The 17,892-nt window shown below is 48.2% G+C and overlaps 1 protein-coding gene across 6 annotated transcripts in view; it reads left to right on the top strand.

The window, feature by feature from the left end:
* Positions 1 to 17,892, top strand: part of NCOA1 (nuclear receptor coactivator 1) — a 1,575,181-nt gene that overhangs the window by 957,805 nt on the left and 599,484 nt on the right. For all 6 annotated transcript variants that reach the window (XM_069605680.1, XM_069605681.1, XM_069605685.1 and 3 more), the window contains one exon: positions 2,669 to 2,846. In XM_069605680.1, coding sequence (XP_069461781.1) covers positions 2,669 to 2,846 — 178 coding nt within the window. The remainder of the gene's footprint in view (positions 1 to 2,668; positions 2,847 to 17,892) is intronic.

Below are 17,892 nucleotides of genomic sequence, written 5' to 3'. Positions count from 1 at the left end.
GCAGAGCCCCAGATACGGGGAACAAAGGACATCAGGCGGGGCGGGTGGGCAGGCGGGGAGCAGGGCAGCGTGCCCTCAGAGTACACCGCGATGGGCCGATGGGTTCGGCAGCCGCCCCGCTCACCGCGCAGTGGATGGGGCAGCGCCCCTATGATCTCGGCGCCCGCTGACTGGAAGCACCAGGTCCACTCCGGTCACGCGATGCACAGTGCTCCATGATGCTGTTGAATCTTGGGGTCGTTAGTCTTCACTCGTCCTCCGTGTCTTCACCGCTCCTCCCCTCTCCGCCGAGGTGCCCGTCCGCCATCTTGGGAGCACCAATGTCGGCGGGCAGATACTTCCTGCACCAATTTCGGGGACTCAGGAGGTGAGACGGCCGCACATTTTGGGACCAGTTGTGCTTGGGGTGTTCCGGGTGTGGTAGCCATAGTTTCCGACCTTTATAGGTTGCAGGAACCGCCTGATTTCTGCACAGCAGCGGGCTGCCCACGGAGGCCGTTAAAAGAACGGCCACATCGATGGCGTTCTTGGCCACGCCCCCACTGTGTTTCTTTAACCTTGTCAGAAGTTGTGTTTCTTTGAACCGAACAAGGAGCTGTGTTTCTTCTTTGTCGTTCTTAAGTTGTGTCAAAGCACCTTGGCACAGAATACCATTGATGCTATTTGATGAAGTGGAAATTATTCTTCAAGGAAGCCGAGAAATCTTTCTGTTGGTTGAACATTGGTTAACAGAATGTTCAACCAGGCAAACCAAAGGAACCAAGAACTGTGTTGGAACTTTGTTGTAAACCTGGATTTCCTTGTTTCTTTTTGTTGAACATAGGAGCTGATTCTAACTTGAAACCTGATGGAGGGCAGTTCACCCAGGTTATTAAAAAAAAGACTGTAAATATATTAGAAATACAATTGTTGATGCTGTTGTGATTTGCTATATATTTTCTTGTCTATTTTATGTTTAAGTGTGAAAGCCAGATATCCTTTGTTACAGTGTTTCCTTTAGTTTTTGATAGGCAGGGAAATCCTAGTCACGATAGGGATATTGAGGCCTTTGTTGAAACTTATAATTTAATAAATTGGCATATTTTGAGAAATCATACAAAAGTTGTCCATATCAAATTTCTGACCCCTCACAGTATGCTCTTTCGCATGATTGTAGCAAATGTTGTGCCTGTTGCCCCTTAAACTACGGTATGTTTTACAAAATGCGTTTCTTTTCTGGTGGTTTCTAATTGTGTGGAACATATTGTTTGTTTCTTTTAGTCGTATTTATATAGCGCACATTCTGGGCCCCCTTGCAGCCGAAACTCGAGTAGGCATGTTCTCGGACTGCCCCCACGCACCCCTCACCGCCACAAACTCCTTTTGTTTTCTTGAATAGTCCTATTGGAATAGATAAGCATTGGCATACATTGAGCTCTTTGGACTGACTTAATGCACATGTAAAAGGATCAGGTTCATGAGCTGATACTCAAGTACATCTCAAGGTGTATGATAACAATAGGATCTTTTCTAGTATATCATATTGTTTGCTTCTTTTATGTATTTGTCACAGGTAGTGCACAAGTGGGGTTTGTTTTGTACATTGGAGAAGGACACTTCTGATGTTATGGATTTGTTATCACACTTTAATTGATGCAGTTGTAATTCATGTTTTAAAATTAGTTTTCTTTGAGTTCTTCTTGGTTTTCTAGTACTAATTTGTTCTGAGGAAAGCTGTTTTCCTCATTTATTTTCATATTTACTTCGTTGCTTAAGATGTTTGAATATAACCTGAGATTAAATCACTATTTTCAAAGCCATTGCATTAGCATTTGACTGTATGTTGTGGTGAATGTTGGGCGGAGACCCCTGCAAAAATTGGATTCTGAATATTGCAGTTATCCCCCTCCTTGTTTGTTGTGTTCAGATCCCACTTTAGGGTCTCTGGTTGTGGAGTAATCATATGTGGGCTACCTCGTACCTGTGTTTGCTGTTTGTCTATAGAACTAAAAGAAAAAAAGTCAAATTATCTTACCATTTCCATAAATATATAACAAGTTAACTATTAATTACACTATACATTTTGCAGGCCAATGTCTTTTTAGTACCCGCAACCCTAGTGTGATCGTATGACCTAGGGCTTACTAGAAAAAAAGTGTCCCGACAGGAGAAGAACTGTGTGTACAGGTCACTGTGGGCTGTCTTAACTGACTGTAAGAAAAGGACCGCACTCTGCGAAGTGCATATGATTTACACTTGGTATGCTGTCCTTTATGTTGACTCTCTTATGAAAGTAGAGCATCCTTTGTATGTTAATACACGTGATTGTCTGACATAGGCATTAACTATCACATAGGCCTAATCAAAATGCTATTGTATGGCACACAACCGATGCAATCTTTAAAAGCGACACACCAACATTCTGAATCCTGAGCAGACAATGTGGTTACAGTATCTATATACTTAGTATTCATCAGTGTAACATAAGATCTTGACATCTTTTACAGATGTGTCTTTAAATGTGAATTTGTTTCTATTGTGCTCCTGAAACACAGAAGGTAGAACACAGGAGCACCCACACTTGGACACATTGTTTATTTGCTGTCATGTATTTTTTCTGATTCTTTCCTTGCTGTGTTTTTTCAATTGTTGCTGACCATGCACTGCTTTTATTTCATTGACATTCCAGGCCTTGGATGGCTTCTTCTTTGTGGTGAATCGTGAAGGAAGGGTCGTGTTTGTATCTGAAAACGTAACAAGTTACCTGGGCTACAACCAAGAAGAGCTGATGAACAGCAGCGTGTACAGCATACTGCATGTGGGTGACCATGCAGAGTTTGTGAAGAATCTGCTACCAAAATCACTTGGTAAGTGAGGAGAAGAGGACAGAATGGTCTGTTAGGAGCTGGTGATATGCCACCATGTTGTATAAGAGAAGCGTGTTCCAGAAACCAATCAGTATGCCTTTTTTGTTATTCGTTTGGTTGCTTATGCTTTTAATTTTTCAGAGAAGCAGGTGAGGGAGCAATTACATTAGGGTCGAAGGATTGTGTTTCGGAGTTTTACGGCGTATTGGCCAGTAGTGGTAACCCACGTGTTGACAGAACCCTGAATGTGATTTCATTTCAATTTGTTTGGTGATTTATATCTACAAGACGCATCAAAGCACAGACTGGTATGGGTTGTAGGCGCCAAACTCACAGGTTTGTAAAGAAGAGCAAATGAAGCAAGGGCACAGACCAGGACTTAGATTAACAACAATGTTGGTGCATTTCTGTCTTATAGCAAAATACCCTTTAAAATATTACAGGCTTTTAGGCAAGTGATTGAGAGTTTACATGTTGTAACTAAGATAAGTGGTCATGAAGCCTAAACAATAATATCTGGAGCAAAAGCTTATTCAAGAGAAGAGTTATGTTATGTTAATGTAATTTATACTGTGCACTGCTGACATTTTCATGGTCTGCAGGCGCCCTTTCGTATCTGAAAAAGAAAGAAGGGGAAGGAGAGTGCAAGAGTGATTTTGCTGTTCTGTTGGTAGTTTCAGTTTGGAGAAAAAACAGTTACTGTGTTTTGGGTTTGCTTCTAGGTGCTAAGTGTTCATGGTTGTTCTGGTGTGCAGGTCTTTATAGGTTGTTTTGTGGAACTGTGGCACTGGGTTGGAATTTGAGTGTGTTGAGAGTTCTTGAAAGCAGTGTGCATTTTGCTGTCTGATTTTAGAGTGGCCGTTGTGGTCATGTGTGGCTGTTTTATTTCGTAGTTGTCTGGTGAGCTTTCAGGAATTTGGAGAGTTTTAGTAGTTAATGGTAGTGCGTGGCATACACCAAAGGCAAAGTTGCATAAATTGTTTGGTTTGGACTGTGATGTCTCGTATGGTGGGTGGTTAGTGATATTCCATTTTCCATCTCGGGTCATTTCCAGTTTTGTTGGCATGAGCCAGAAGGCTAAAAGCAATTCCATTGGAAGTGGTGTGTGTACTTTTTATTGAGGTTCCATGTTTCTCTTAAACCGTGTTTTGGCTTTTAGGTTGGGAAATTTAAGAGTCTGGTTTTTAGTGATTTTCTGATGGTCAGATGTCCTCTATTGTGCATATTTCCTTGAGGAGTGAGTTTGAGAGTTTTGTAGAGCTGTATGAGAAGGCTGATCCACTTTATTTCATTTTCAAATATTGTTTGGGTTCAAGTCGTGTGTCATTGCTGGACCTCATGTTTTGTTTCTTTCTATAGATAGAGATGATAATAATAATAATAATTTAGCATTTATATAGCGCTACGAACCCTCAGGTACATGAGCGCTCCTTATTATTACCCACGGTGTGTGGTACTCATTTATCGACCTCGGAAGGATGAAAGGCTGAGTTTGGCCCTGCCGGGATACAAACCTGCAGCAGCAGTCTCTGCACAGAAGTCAAAGCGAGCGCTCTACTCTCTGTGCTATCGAACCGGCTGAGATTATTTCTCATAGGAATTCTGTGCTTAGGATATGGATTGCGCTGTGGGTTATGCAGTGTGGTTTGAAGTAAACATTTATTTAGACTGATAACCAGTTGTACAGGTGCAGAAGTAAGGCTCAGATACAACAGTGGCATATTCTTGGATATAGACTTTTATTTATTGAGAAAGGTGTGCCTTTCTATACCTGAAGCTAAGAGGGGTTTCCCTGCCTCAAGGAAAACTGGTGAAATTATCAGAATGTCCAAAACTAAAAAGTCTGTCATTGTCGTGTCCCTAAAGCCCTCTTCTGTCCCCAACACTATTAAATCAAACCAATTGTGCAAGGATTATCTCTTTGCAAAGTACGTTGTTCTTGGGAGTTCCAGTGGACAGAAAAGGTCCCTGTCTCTTGTATAATCAGAGATGATGAAAAAAAACAATGTTCATGAATGTAAGATTTCAAATCTAGGGTCGTCTTCCTTCCCCCTAGATTTCATCTTATCTTGATTTCCTTCCTTTTGGGCTTCTGAGCCCCTTTATCCTCTTAGGCAAATGTCACAGGACAATTCACAATGGTACATTTCTTGGATTTACAGTACTGTAGTTTACCAACTTGATACACTTTGTTGTCAAGTGTAGGATTCCTTTATCAGTTCCGCAGCCCTGGATACTCTCAACTTTTCAGCTGGGTGCGAGTCCCAGACTCGCAATATAGCTTGGTTCGGTCTCTTGCCAAACTAATTTTTATTTCATTTATTCATTTCTGTTGCGCCGGTAACTTGCAACTCGCAAGTCTCGGGGTGCAGATACGTGGACACATGGAGACAGACAAGAAAGGACAAGACAATAGCTGTGTGTTAGTACATAAGTCTGGCTATACTGCGATGCTAAATTAATTGAAGAGATAAGTCTTCACCAGCTTGCAGAAGCGCAGATAGTTAATATCCTCTCATGGCTCATGTGGGTGCGGGACCCAGACTCTCAATGTAGCTTGGTTCACTCTCTTACCAGGCTAATGTCCTCTCATGTACTGCCTCTCTTTCACAGGGTTCCCAGACCATTTTGTTCCTGATATTAGGCGCTTGCTTTTCACATGGGTGCGGGTCCCAGGCTTGCAGTTCGTTATCATATCTGTCTGGTTCATTCTCCTGCCAAACACATGACTCCTCAGTCTTTCTTATTCTTGTGGTATTGTATGTGTTTTGTTCACTCTCCTGCCAAACACCGAAACCGCCATCTTCGTTATTTTCATTTTCTCATATCAGTGTGGGTCCCAGACTAGCAATTGGTTATCATAGCTGTTCGGTTCACTCTCCTGCCAAACACATAATTTCACACTCTTGGTAATTCCTGGGGTTCCAGACCCTCTTATGCATTCTTTTTCATATGGGTGCAGGTTCCATACTTGCAATGTCCCTTCAGGGTCTCAGACCCTCCTTTCCAATGTCAGTATTTACCCCCTTGCTATCCTGGACATTTAACGCGCCCTGGGCCCTGGGTAACCCATGTACCTGTTTCCTTATTCTCTGTAGTTACCAGCGTTTCCCCAGCAGCTGCGCTGTTCCTCGATGCTCCGGTAGCGTTCAGGTGAAAGGCGGGGTGTTCAGCGGTTCTGCAGGCATTTGTCTCTGCCCGGATGCACGTCCTTCCTCTCAGGCGGTTCACCAGAGCCTGGGATGTCCAGAAGTAAGTCTCGCAGTAGCCCAAGTAGTCCTTACAGCTTAGACCAAGTTCAAGCTCTCCTTCCCCCTCGGTTCGCAGCTCCCCCCTATGGCTTTTCTCGGCCATCCCGGGGCATGGCTCCCACAGTTCCTCAGAGCAGGATTGCTCTTCCTTGGTCTACCAGCTGAATTCCTTTTGAACTCCTGCACTCGTTTTTTATATTCCTTCGGGCAAATAACACCTCGAAAAACGCTAGACTGCTCGCTCTGCTTTTCCCGAGTGATCCTCGGACTCTCCAAAATCTTCACTGTACTCACTTTCAATTCGTATGCAAGATACTTAGTACTCTCTTGTATTTAGGTTTGTCAAGTACATTAAATTGACTGGTCTGGCAACAGAGCACATTTGCTCTACTTGGAGAGGGGGAGGAGAATTTGGTATTTGAGAAGGGGTTGGATTTATTAAGGCAGGGGCATACTGCATTCCCTGAGAATAGTCGTCCCCAATCTTTCCACGCAATGATCGCCAGGGCATCCGAGCTTTTCAGCTCTGCCCCGAGGAGAAAAAGAAGGAAGATTTCCTTTACCAACGGCGCGAGGCCAGGAGGAAGTCAGTCCTCGCCGTGCCTCTGCTGGATGACATCTGGGACGAGGGTCTCACCCTTCTCAAGAACCCTTCTACGACGCCTGCCAAGAAGGATCGGTACGAGAAGAAGCACCGGGTCCCCGATGCGGCCCCTCTGTGCCTTAGGGCACAGCCTACCCCGGACTCGGTCGTCTACGCGGTGGCCAAGAAGAACGCGGGAGGGGCGTTGGTCTCAACGTCAACTTCCCCGCCGGACGGCGAAGGGAAGAAGCTGGACGCAATGGGACGACGAGTTATCTCGTCGGCGGCAACAACGATTACGGCGGCCAACGCTCTCGCGATCATGGCCCGCTACGACAGGGAGTTATGGTTCAAGATCGCCCCCCTGTTGGACTTCCTACCGGATGACAAGAGGGCCGAGGCCCTGGAGATCTTGCGAGAAGGCGAAGTGGCATCGGACCACGCCATTATGGTGGTAACGGACATTGTCGACACCGGTTTCCGCCAGCTAGGCAACAGCGTTTGCCTTAGACAACGAGGTTGGCTCAAGGCGACGGATTTCTGCCAGGATGTGCAAGCCAAGGTGCTGGACATGCCGTTCGAACAACCTGTTTGGGAAAACGGTGGATGAGTCCCTCCAAGCCAAGCCATCAAGGTGGACACAGAGACTGCTAGGGCCCAAGGCGTCCTCCGGCAATGGAGGCCGTCCTTTCGGAGCGCCGGAGGCAAGCAGAGTGCCTCCAAGGGATTCGATGGTGGCTCCTCTACGTACCGCCAAGCGGCCCGCTCCTCGTCGCAGGAAGCCTATAGAGGATGAGGCAAGTCGGGGCGACCCCGCCGTCGTCGCCAGGGAGGCCAGGGCGGCAAGGTGTCCGCCAAGCAAGATTGAACCGACAGCGGGGTCGGGCCCCCACCGAAGCACCCTGGTGGGAGGCCGGCTGGCGAAGTTCGTCAGCGTGTGGGAGTCCATCTCCACCGACCGTTGGGTGCTGGACGCCCTGGCCCAGGGGCACGCCCTCTAATTTCTAAAAAAGTGCCCCCCGCATTCCAGGAACGAAAATTACGTCCCTCAACTACTCTTGGAGGTGAGGGCGTTGCTCAGAAAAGGTGCCATGGAGCTCGTCCCGAAGAGGCTCTGGGGCTCCGGAGTATACTCAAGGTACTTCCTAGTAAAAAAGAAGACAGGAGGGTGGCGCCCCATCCTGGACCTGCGACGGCTGAACAAATACATCAAGGCACAGAAATTCCGGATGGTTACCCTCCAGCACGTGCTGGGACAGCTGGAGGAGGGCGATTTCCTGTCGTCATTGGATTTGGAGGATGCGTACTTCCACATCCCCATTCTGAAAGGTCACTGAAAGTTCCTCAGGTTCGTGGTCCAAGGATGGCACTACCAGTTCAAGGCCCTCTCGTTCAGATTGAAGTCGGCACCCAGGGTGTTCACCAAGTGCCTCGCACTGGTGGCGGCGCGGCTGCGCCTGCAGGAGATCCACGTCTACCCCTACCTGGACGACTGGCTCATCCGAGCAGGGACAAGGGAGCTCGCCGTGCATCACACAGCAAAGACCCTCCAGCTGCTCTCGGACCTGGGATTCTCCATCAACTTTCCCAAATCCCACCTGGTCCTGTCGCAAGTCGCACTGTTCCTGGGAGCAAAGCTCGACACAGTGGCGCGCCTGGCCTCACCGTCGGAAGAAAGGACGAAGGCCATCCTGGGCAAGGTGCAGCGCCTGCTGGCCACGGACGCGGTCAGGGTGAGGTCCATCAAGTCCCTCCTCTGGAGGATGTCCTCCTGTATATATCTTGTGCGCCTATGCAGGCTTCGGATGCGCCCTCTGCAAGAGTTCCTCGACTCCCGCTGGATCCAAGCAACAGGCAGCTTCGAGGACAGGATCTCGCTCAACGAGACTTTCTGACGAGCTATCCGGTGGTGGGGCACCCGCGCTCATCTGACGTCAGGCACAGACTTTCAGACCCCATCCCACCAGATAACGGTGACGACAGATGCCTCCCTGGAAGGGTGGGGAGCGCACACCGGAGAACTTCACGCGAGAGGCCTCTAGCTCCCGGAGAAGACGTCAACCAGCTCAAGAGGTCCCGGTGCTGGATGATCCTGGTCGCACCGGCGTGGCCGAGGCAGATCTGGTTCCCGGACCTTCTGGACTTGTCAGCGTCCCCACCAGTCAAGCTGCTGGCGGACGCAGATCTTCTCTCCAGAGAAGGAGACGCCATACTTCATCATGACCCGGAGTCGCTGAACTTGCAGGCCTGGCTCCTGCAGCACTAGAGTTTGGAGGGTACGATATCCCGGCTGACTGCAGAGAGGTCCTTCCAAAAGCCAGGGCGTCCTCAACTCTCAAGTGCTACAGACATAAGTGGAAGAGGTTCTCTGTCTGGTGCCGTGCACATAAGATTAACCCTCTACGGATTACGGCCCCTCAAGTGCTGCCGTACCTACTGTCGCTGGCCAAGGCTGGACTGGCTCACGCCTCCATCAAAATACATCTAGCTGGTTACGACCTCCCGATACACCAGAACCACAGGACGGGCGTCCTTGTGGTCCCATCGCCTGGTGAAGGAATTTACGAAGGGACTGTTCCGATCGTTCCCGCCGGTGAAGGCCCCTGCCCCGGCATGGGAACTCAACGTGGTGCTGACCAGGATCATGGGGGCGCCATTCGAGCCCCTGCATTCGGCACCGCTGAAATTCCTGTCGTGGAAGACTGCATTTCTTGTGGCCATCACCTCCGCACGGCGAGTGGGAGAGATCCAGGCCCTATCCTGCAAGCCTCCATACTTGACTTTTCACGACACGAGGGTGGTGCTGAGGACGCACCCCTCGTTTATGCCCAAGGTGCCATCGGACTTCCACCTCAACGAGCCCTTGGTGCTACCTGTTTTCTTCCCGTCGCTTTCGTCTCCGGCCGAGAGGACTTTGCACTCGCTGGATGTGGCTAGAGCACTGAAGTTCTACGTGGACCGAACAAAGAGTTTTTGGAAGACATCACAGCTGTTTGTGAACTTTGGACCTGTGAACCAAGGGAAGGCTCTCTCGAAGGCTTCCGTTTCCAGATGGCTCTCCGGCTGCATCATGCATTGTCATCGGTTGGCAAACCGACCGTTGCCCGGCCGACCGAGAGCCCATTTGACCAGAGCGATCGCTGCTACCACAGCGTTCTTGTCTGGTGTGCCCCTGCTGTACATCTGCAGGGCGGCTACGTGGAGGTCGACGCACACCTTCACGAGATTCTACTGCGTCGACTGGGATTCCAGGGAGGAGTCCAGAGTCGGCCAGGCAGTGCTGCGCAACCTGTTCGCTTAAGGTGAGCCTGGTGGGGAGGTAAGAGATGCTTAATGTTGAGTTTTATGTAATGCTTAATGTTGAGCCTTGCCACCACCCGTGGTTGTGCATGTGTACTGCTATGTATTCTTATATTCATGAGCATGTGAATCCATGCCAGACCCCATACTGGAGAAGGAACAAGTTACTTACCTGTAACTGTTGTTCTCCAGCATGGGTCTGGCATGGATTCACATGGGAACCCTCCCTCCTGCCCCTTTACGGCTCTTCACTTGGTCATACTGCCGCTTTGCGTGCTACCAAATCTGAAGATGGCTACCAGAGGCAGGGCTTAGGGAGATGGCAGTCATTGGCTGGGGGCAGTATGACCCAGAGACCAGTGATTGGTTACTGCTGGGAAAGACAGATCAGAAATGAAACTGATACTAATTTTTTCTTTACCGAGGATTCCCAGCCTGACGACTGGGAATATTCATGAGCATGTGAATTCATACCAGACCCCTGCTGGAGAACAACAGTTACAGCTAAGTAACTTGTTCCTTCTGCAATACTGCATTCACTTGTGGCTCTATTGTTAGGTTGTTGTCCATTAGGATTTCTAGATTTTTCACTATTTTGGATATTTTGTGTCTGTTCACGATTTCTGTGGCCCATGGTATGTGCAGTTGACTGAAGGGATTTTTTAGATTGTTGATTTCTGTCTTGTGTGGTTGAGTTTGTCTGTTGCCGCTCATACAGCCATTTATTTGTATAAGGCATTTGGGTCTATCTGTCGGGTGGTGTTGATTTTGTAGATGTTTTGTGTGTCATCTGCATAGTTGTAACAACTGAGTCTATCTATTGAGGAGTTTCACAAGTGGCGTCACGTAAATGTCAAAGAAGAGTAGTGGCGAGAACTTAACCTTGTGGAAACCCTGCACATTGGTGTGTGAGGTGCCAAGCTGGAGGGGATGTAGCCAGGTGATTTCAGTGCTTTCTATCAGGAAGGACTGTATCCATAGGAGTGTTGCATGGTTGACCGTCTCAAAGGCTGTTGAAAGGCCTTGTAGTATTGCGGCTGAGCTTAAGTTGGAGTCCGGGTCAATTCTTACGTGATCCCAGATAGAGTTTAGTGCTGATTCTGTTCCTGTCATAGGCCTGAAGCCAATTTGTACCTGGACCTGTAGGTGCTTGGTTTCCACATGTGCAAGGATTTGTCCATATGCATAGCTTTCTAGGATTTTGCAAAAGTGATGTTTGAAACGGGCTGGTAGTTGGATGGGTTATCTGTGTGTGTTTCCCAAGGGATCTTTGAGAAGTGGTTTTATTGTGTGCCGCTTTAAAGCTCCTCTGTACAATTCCTGTTGCCAGCGAGTGGTTCATCAGGTTGCAGAAATATACTGCAGGTGGCTTCTTACTGAGTATGGTCTTATAGACGTCTGTTGTGCAGGGGTCTGCTGATGATCCAGCTTTGTTGCTTTCGCTTCACTAGTTCACTAGCAAAATCTTCTGTCAAGATTGGTTTCTAGTCTTGTGGCTGCTTTCAGGGTTGGGGCAATAGTGAAGTTGTTGCTTGTGTCCTTGGGCTCAGTGTTTAAGACATAGAAGAGGTTTATGACTTTGTTTTTGAAGTGCTTTACAAAGTCATTGCATATTTTCTGCATGGGAGTGGGTGTTGTGGCAAGCCAGAAGTAGGACTCTGACTCTGGGACATAATGCTGTCCGATCTTTATTGTCTTTTCTTACGGTTAGTCTGACCTCCAGGCCAGCTTCAAAGAAAATAACAAACTAAAATAATGAAAAAGAACTCTGAGAAGTTTCCTGTTCTAAACCCAAAGGTTCAAGGTACATGTACTACTGTCAGGATGTCTCAAAACATAGTCCCTAGCCCAAATCCTAAACTAGCCTACTACCTTCCTAGAAAAACGAACACACATAGGTCTAAATGGTTTAACAACTAAACAGTTGATTGACTGCTTCTGATCCAGGTTTACTCCCACTCTGGTTCCCCTGGATAGAAAAGTAATTAATGTGTATCACAGTGCCCCTGTCATGGCCCAAGGTTTTCCGCCTAATCTTCTCCTTCTCGACTGGCGCCTGCCTTCTCTCATAAACGTTCTTCCTTCTCCTGCCACCCCTTCTGCCTCTCCCACACTTCACCACCACTGATGGGAGTACTACGCCCCTGCGTACCCCCTCGGAAAACCTTCAAAGGTGGTTACCAACTTCACTTACCTACTCTGAATGCTCGCTCTGCTGTCGAACACTCCTCTGACATCTGTCTCCTTCTCGAAGTCTGTGACCTGGACGTCCTCTCTCTTACTGAGACGTGGCAACTCTGTCACAGCTCTTGACATTCTCCTTCCTGAGGACTACAAAATCCTCTCCAAACCCAGACCCAACAAGCCTGGATGTGGAGTGGCCTTGATCTTCCCTGAGTGGGTCACTGCTTCCATCATCCCTACTCAATCATACTCCTCTTTTGGATGCCTCGTCTGAAGGCTTGGGGTCTCTCTTTCGCTCTCTCTCGCTCTCTCTCTCTCTCTCTCTCTCTCTCTCTCTCTCTCTCTCTCTCTCTCTCTCTCCCCCCTATCTACAGACCCCATGGCCCTATTTCCCCCTTCCTCTCTGAATGGGTAGACCTTGCCTCATCCCTTTCAACCTCTTCTTCCAAACTCCTCCTCCTTGGTAACTTCAACATCCACCTCTCCGTGCCGGGTCCTCTGTAACTCCCTCTCTCACTATTTTTTCTTCCTGCCCAATTCACTCTTCCGGCCACACTCTTGATGCCCTCATCTCTGGTGACATCCCTTTCGAATGGATTGTGTCCTCCCACGTATTCCTCATCTTAGATATATCCTTACCTTCAGCTTTGCTGCTTTGGAAATTTTTTCTCTCTCCACCAGAGGGCGCTCCACTCGAGGCGACGGCGTCGATGTCCCTCGGCGGCATCCGTCGAGTGTCGACGTCATCGGTAGTATAAATGCCTCGAGCGTGTCCGTTGGCCTCAGTTCCGTTTTTTCGTTAGCTTCGCTTCGGATCGAAATAAAACGGCGCTTCAGTCTTAAGCGAAAACGGGGTTTAAGAAGTGTCTAAGGTGCGGCAGAATAATGTCGCTGACCGACCCTCACCGTAACTGCCTCTGGTGTCTCGGGTCCGAACATCGGATCGATGACTGCGGTTCGTGCCAATCCATGACCCACAAGGCCTTGAAAGAAAGACGAGGTAAACTGGCGGTGGGGGAGGAATCCTGGAAGTTTTCTTCGAGAGGGAAGAAAGACTCGGCTGAGTCTTCGGCAAAACACCATACAAAATCACGATCGAGGAGTAGATCAAGGAAGTCCTCTTCTTCGTCCAAAAAGGCAAAAAAGAGACAACCCCGATCTCCCTCTTCTTCTTCTTCCTCGACTTAGGAGGAAGTTATTACTTGTCCAACTAAACACGACTCTCCTAAAATGTGGGAAGCATTTAGAGAGTCCATGATGAACATTTTTGAGAATGCGGCCCAGACCCCTTCAAAAATGTCTGTTGAAAATCATGCCTCTAGTCACAAAAGTGACAGAGGAAGGTCTAAAACTAAGAAGTCCGACAAGAAATTGTCGAGGGTGTCTGTCTAGGGACTCTTCCCAGACACCTAAAAAGACAGACTCTACGAAAAAGACTTTCGACGTTGATAAGTCATTAATGACTTCGACGAAAACATCTTCAAAGCCTCTGTTGAAGGCTGTCGAGTATAAAGGGTCGACGACCCAACAGAAAAAAGTCACATCGAATATTTTATCGACGGCCTCGAAGATTTCTTCGACGGCGTCGAGTGTTTCGAAGACTACTTGGACAACATCGACTGCCTCGAAGATTCCTTCAACGCCATTTGTAGCCCCTTCGAAAACATCGAAGAATACCTCGACAACATCGAAGGTAACGGCCACGACTTCGACGCCATCGACGCTTCTGTCGACGTCGACACCAGGGTTGAAACATATTCCTGAAAAAATATTGCACCCTGAAAACAGACATGATTTTTTCCATACTATGCCATCTTTATATGGAGAAATGTCATCAGAAAATGAAGAATATGAAGAACAAGATGAACCTGAGGTTACATCAGCAGAGGTAAAATATGGGACAAGAGATGTTCCAAAGGAATTAACAAAATCCTCAATCAAAAATGCAGGATTTGTATGAATGTTTACAGTCTGCAAGTGGAACAGACACATCTCCTGAATATGAATTTGAGAGACCAGATCCAGCAGAACATGCTGATCTGGGTTACAGAAAACTCATGAATAGAGTAACAGAGTTTATGGGGTGGGGTAATAATGTACCTGTATACCAGGATGATGACATGACGGATATTTTGTCAGGAGGTCCTCAACCAGACCCCATACTTCCTTTTCATATTGCCCTGCAAAGGAGAGTAAATGCTGCTTGGGAAAGACCGGAATCTAGTCCAGCAGTAAATAAAAAATATGTGGCAAAATACAGACCTTGTAACTCTGACCCAGAGTATTTGAGTAAACATCCTTCTCCTGAGAGTCTGGTAGTTCAGGCAACCACATCAACAAAAAATGCTGCATACCCCACTATTCCCCCTGATAGAGATGACAAGAAAATAGATACTTGGTCGAAAAAGATCTTTACATCAGGGAGCATGGCTCTGAAGTCTACCAATGTATCTTGTACATTGGCTAGATTTAATTATACTCTGTGGGACTGCATGTCAGCGGCAGCTCAACACATCCCGGAAGGAGAGGAACGTGATGGTTTCCTATCCATAATTAAGGATGGTAAGGAGGCTTCGGGAGAATGCCTTCAAGCAGGTTTGGACACTGCTGACAGTATCAGCAAGTCCATGGCGTCTAGCGTAGTGCTTCGCAGATTTGCGTGGCTAAGGAAGTCAGGTTTTGCACCAGATGTTCAATCTAGACTCCTTAACATGCCATTGTTACGCTCACCTGGACCCCACAGGGGTGTCAATCGGACCCGGACAGCTGCGGTCTCCGTCAACGTGATGCGTAGTGCAGAGATGACTGTCTGGACTGGCCCGCCTAGTCTTGTCTGTTGGACCCGAAGAAGTATTTTCCTGCAAGTGGAGACAGGGATTAGCCACCTGTGGGTTTTAGGGATGGCCTCCCAACTGTTCTCGCTCTCCCCCACTAATCACCTCCGATATCCCCTTAGTAACCTCACCTTATGTTTGTAAAAGATGAGCTCTCCATCCTGTGTGTCTTGCAGGGGCGCGTAGATACCAGTTACTTCACTGGTTTGAAGGCCTTGGGGGAGTTCCGGTAAGCATTGACTCTGAAGTCCCAGGCGGGATTGGTACGTATCAAGTTCAAAGAGTTCAATGTGCCCGATGTTCACTCTTGTCCCCTTCCTTCCTTAAGTTGCAAATTAGTTTGTGAGAAGAAGGTCTCGTAGCTGCGGCTGGCGTTCAGGTAAGAGTCTGTGTTACCCAACGCTGTCCGGTAACTATTGCATGCGTTAACACGTTGTTTTTCTCCCTCTTTACAGATGCGTCATATGAAGATATGGAGAATAATACCGCCGGTTGTAAATTGGGTAAGTCTATGGTGGTAAGAGGTATTTGTTGATTCTCTTGGCTCACCTTGTTATTCTTGTGCCCCTAGGTGCCGGAGTACGGCGAAGAAATGATGGAGACAGTGCCGGATCGAAAGATGCTGTCAGAACTGGTGAGTATGGCGCTGTGCTGGCGAAGCGACGCGTGCAGGACTGATGTACTTTCCAGGTCGGGAGATGAAATGGATCCGGAATCAGGTGAGGAATTTGAAATAAGTTTGTTTTCTAACCTTGTCCTTTTCTTCCTCTTTATTCTAGGAGCTCCGGATTCGAGGCGGGCGTGGCAGAAGACTGGATGCTGGCTGCAGGCACGCGGGCGTGGCAGAAGACTGGATGCTGGCTGCAGGCACGGTGAGAGTCACGCTGCTGGATGCAGAATAACACGAAGCATGTGCTGCTGTTCGGGCGTGGTTTAAATAGCCTCCAAAGTAGTCCCAGGAAAGAAGTTCCCCAGGACCACACCCGAGTAAAAAATAGTCCCTGTAGTAAAATAGTCACATCCAGGCCTCACGTTGGCTTGGATTTATTTGCAGCATGGTCTGCATGAGGTAAGTAATATCTATAAGCCTGGCGCCTATGGCGCCAGGACTGATTTTTTATTATGAGCCTGGTGCCTACGGCTCCAGGACTGAACCCAGACAGCCCCTAGCTGGGGCTGCTGGGGTTTTTGTAAATGTCTGGATGCCTGTTCCCGGGGCTGATGGGCTTGATCCGGATGCCCGGGGGTAGGCATCATGACACCATTTGATGGCTCGAGGTTGTTTGGCAGGAAGGTGGATGAAAGTTGGGAGAAGCTGCAGACCTCCAAGGCAGCGGCAAAGTCACTTAGTGCCGCTATACGACAACCTCAGCAACACCCCTACACAGGCTCATTTTCCTGGAGGGGTCGTTCCTTTCGTTTTTACTCCTCATTTGGGAGAGGAAAGGGACAGGCCAATCAAAGGGGGCAAAGAAAATTTCCTCGGGGGCGAGGAAGAGCTGCTAGATCTGCCCCAGCAGCACATCTGTCCCTTCAGCCGCTGCTGGAGCTGCCGCAAAACCACTCTGAGGTTTTGACTCACAAGACCCCAGTGGGAGGCAGGATCTCACAGCATCTGAAAGAATGGCGGGGCATTACTTCAGATGTTTGGGCACTGGAAACAGTATCCCAAGGTTACTGCCTTCCTTTTCTAAAGAAACCTCAGAATCACCCACCGGAATACAACTCTACCAAAAATCCAGACCCGCTCCTGTTGCAGGAAGTTTTAACCCTGCTACAGAAAGGTGCAATAGAACATGTACCTGTAGCGGAGAGGAACAAGGGTTGGTATTCCCCATATTTCCTCATTCCAAAGAAGGACGGAGGACTGAGACCCATCTTGGACTTGAGAAACTTGAACAAGTTCCTCAGGAAGGACAAGTTCAAGATGGTCACTCTCTCAGATCCTTCAGGCTCTCCAACATCAACACTGGTTGGTATCATTGGACCTTCAGGATGCTTACTTTCATGTGCCAATCCATCTCAAGCACAGAAAGTACCTGAGGTTCGCGATTGGCAACTCTCACGATCAGTTTAGAGTTGTGCCTTTCGGGTTGACCTCCGTCCCAAGAGTTTTCACCAAGTTGATGGCGGTAGTGGCAGCAAGTCTCAGAAGAGGGGGGATTCATGTCTACCCCTATTTGGACGTTTGGATGATCAGGGCACGTTCTCCAGAACAAGTCCAGGACATCTATCCAAGACTTGCCACTTCCTTCACAAACTAGGGTTTTCTCTGAATTTAAAAAAGTCAAACTTGATGCCATCACAGAAGCTCCAGTTTATAGGAGCAGTCTTGGATACTCGTTCGGGCAAAGCCTCGCCTCCCGAAGAGAGAGCTCACCACATTCTGCCGATGGTGACAAAATTCCAGAATGCCCAGTCTCTACCGGCCTTCGATTTTCTCAGGTTGCTCAGCCTCATGGCATCCTGCATTTTTCTGGTGCCAGAGGCCAGATTGAGGATGAGATCCCTTCAATGGACCCTCAGGACTCAACGGTCCCAATTTTCAGGGGAATTGACAGATCTCTTACTAGTTCCAACCAGAGTAGCTCAGGACCTACGATGGTGGGTTTGCAAAGAACACATCCTCAAGGGACAATCTTTTTGGCAGCCATGGCCGGAGATCACTGTAGTGACGGACGCCTCACTCACGGGGTGGGGAGCCCACACCAACGATCTGACAATCAGTGGTCGTTGGTCTCCATCGGAGTCCAGACTACACATCAACCTTTTGGAGCTGAGGGCGATCAGACTAGCGCTGAAGGCCTTCCTGCCCTCTGTACGGGGAAAGAATGTCCTGATAATGATGGACAACACAGTGGCCATGTACTACCTCAACAAGAGAGGAGGAGTAG

The sequence above is a fragment of the Ambystoma mexicanum genome, chromosome 4p (genome assembly GCF_040938575.1).
Source record: "Ambystoma mexicanum isolate Mex_15411 chromosome 4p, UKY_AmexF1_1, whole genome shotgun sequence".
Lineage (NCBI taxonomy): Eukaryota > Metazoa > Chordata > Amphibia > Caudata > Ambystomatidae > Ambystoma > Ambystoma mexicanum.
The sequence above is the reverse complement of the archived record's forward strand: the minus strand, read 5'-3'. Positions and strand labels throughout refer to the sequence as shown.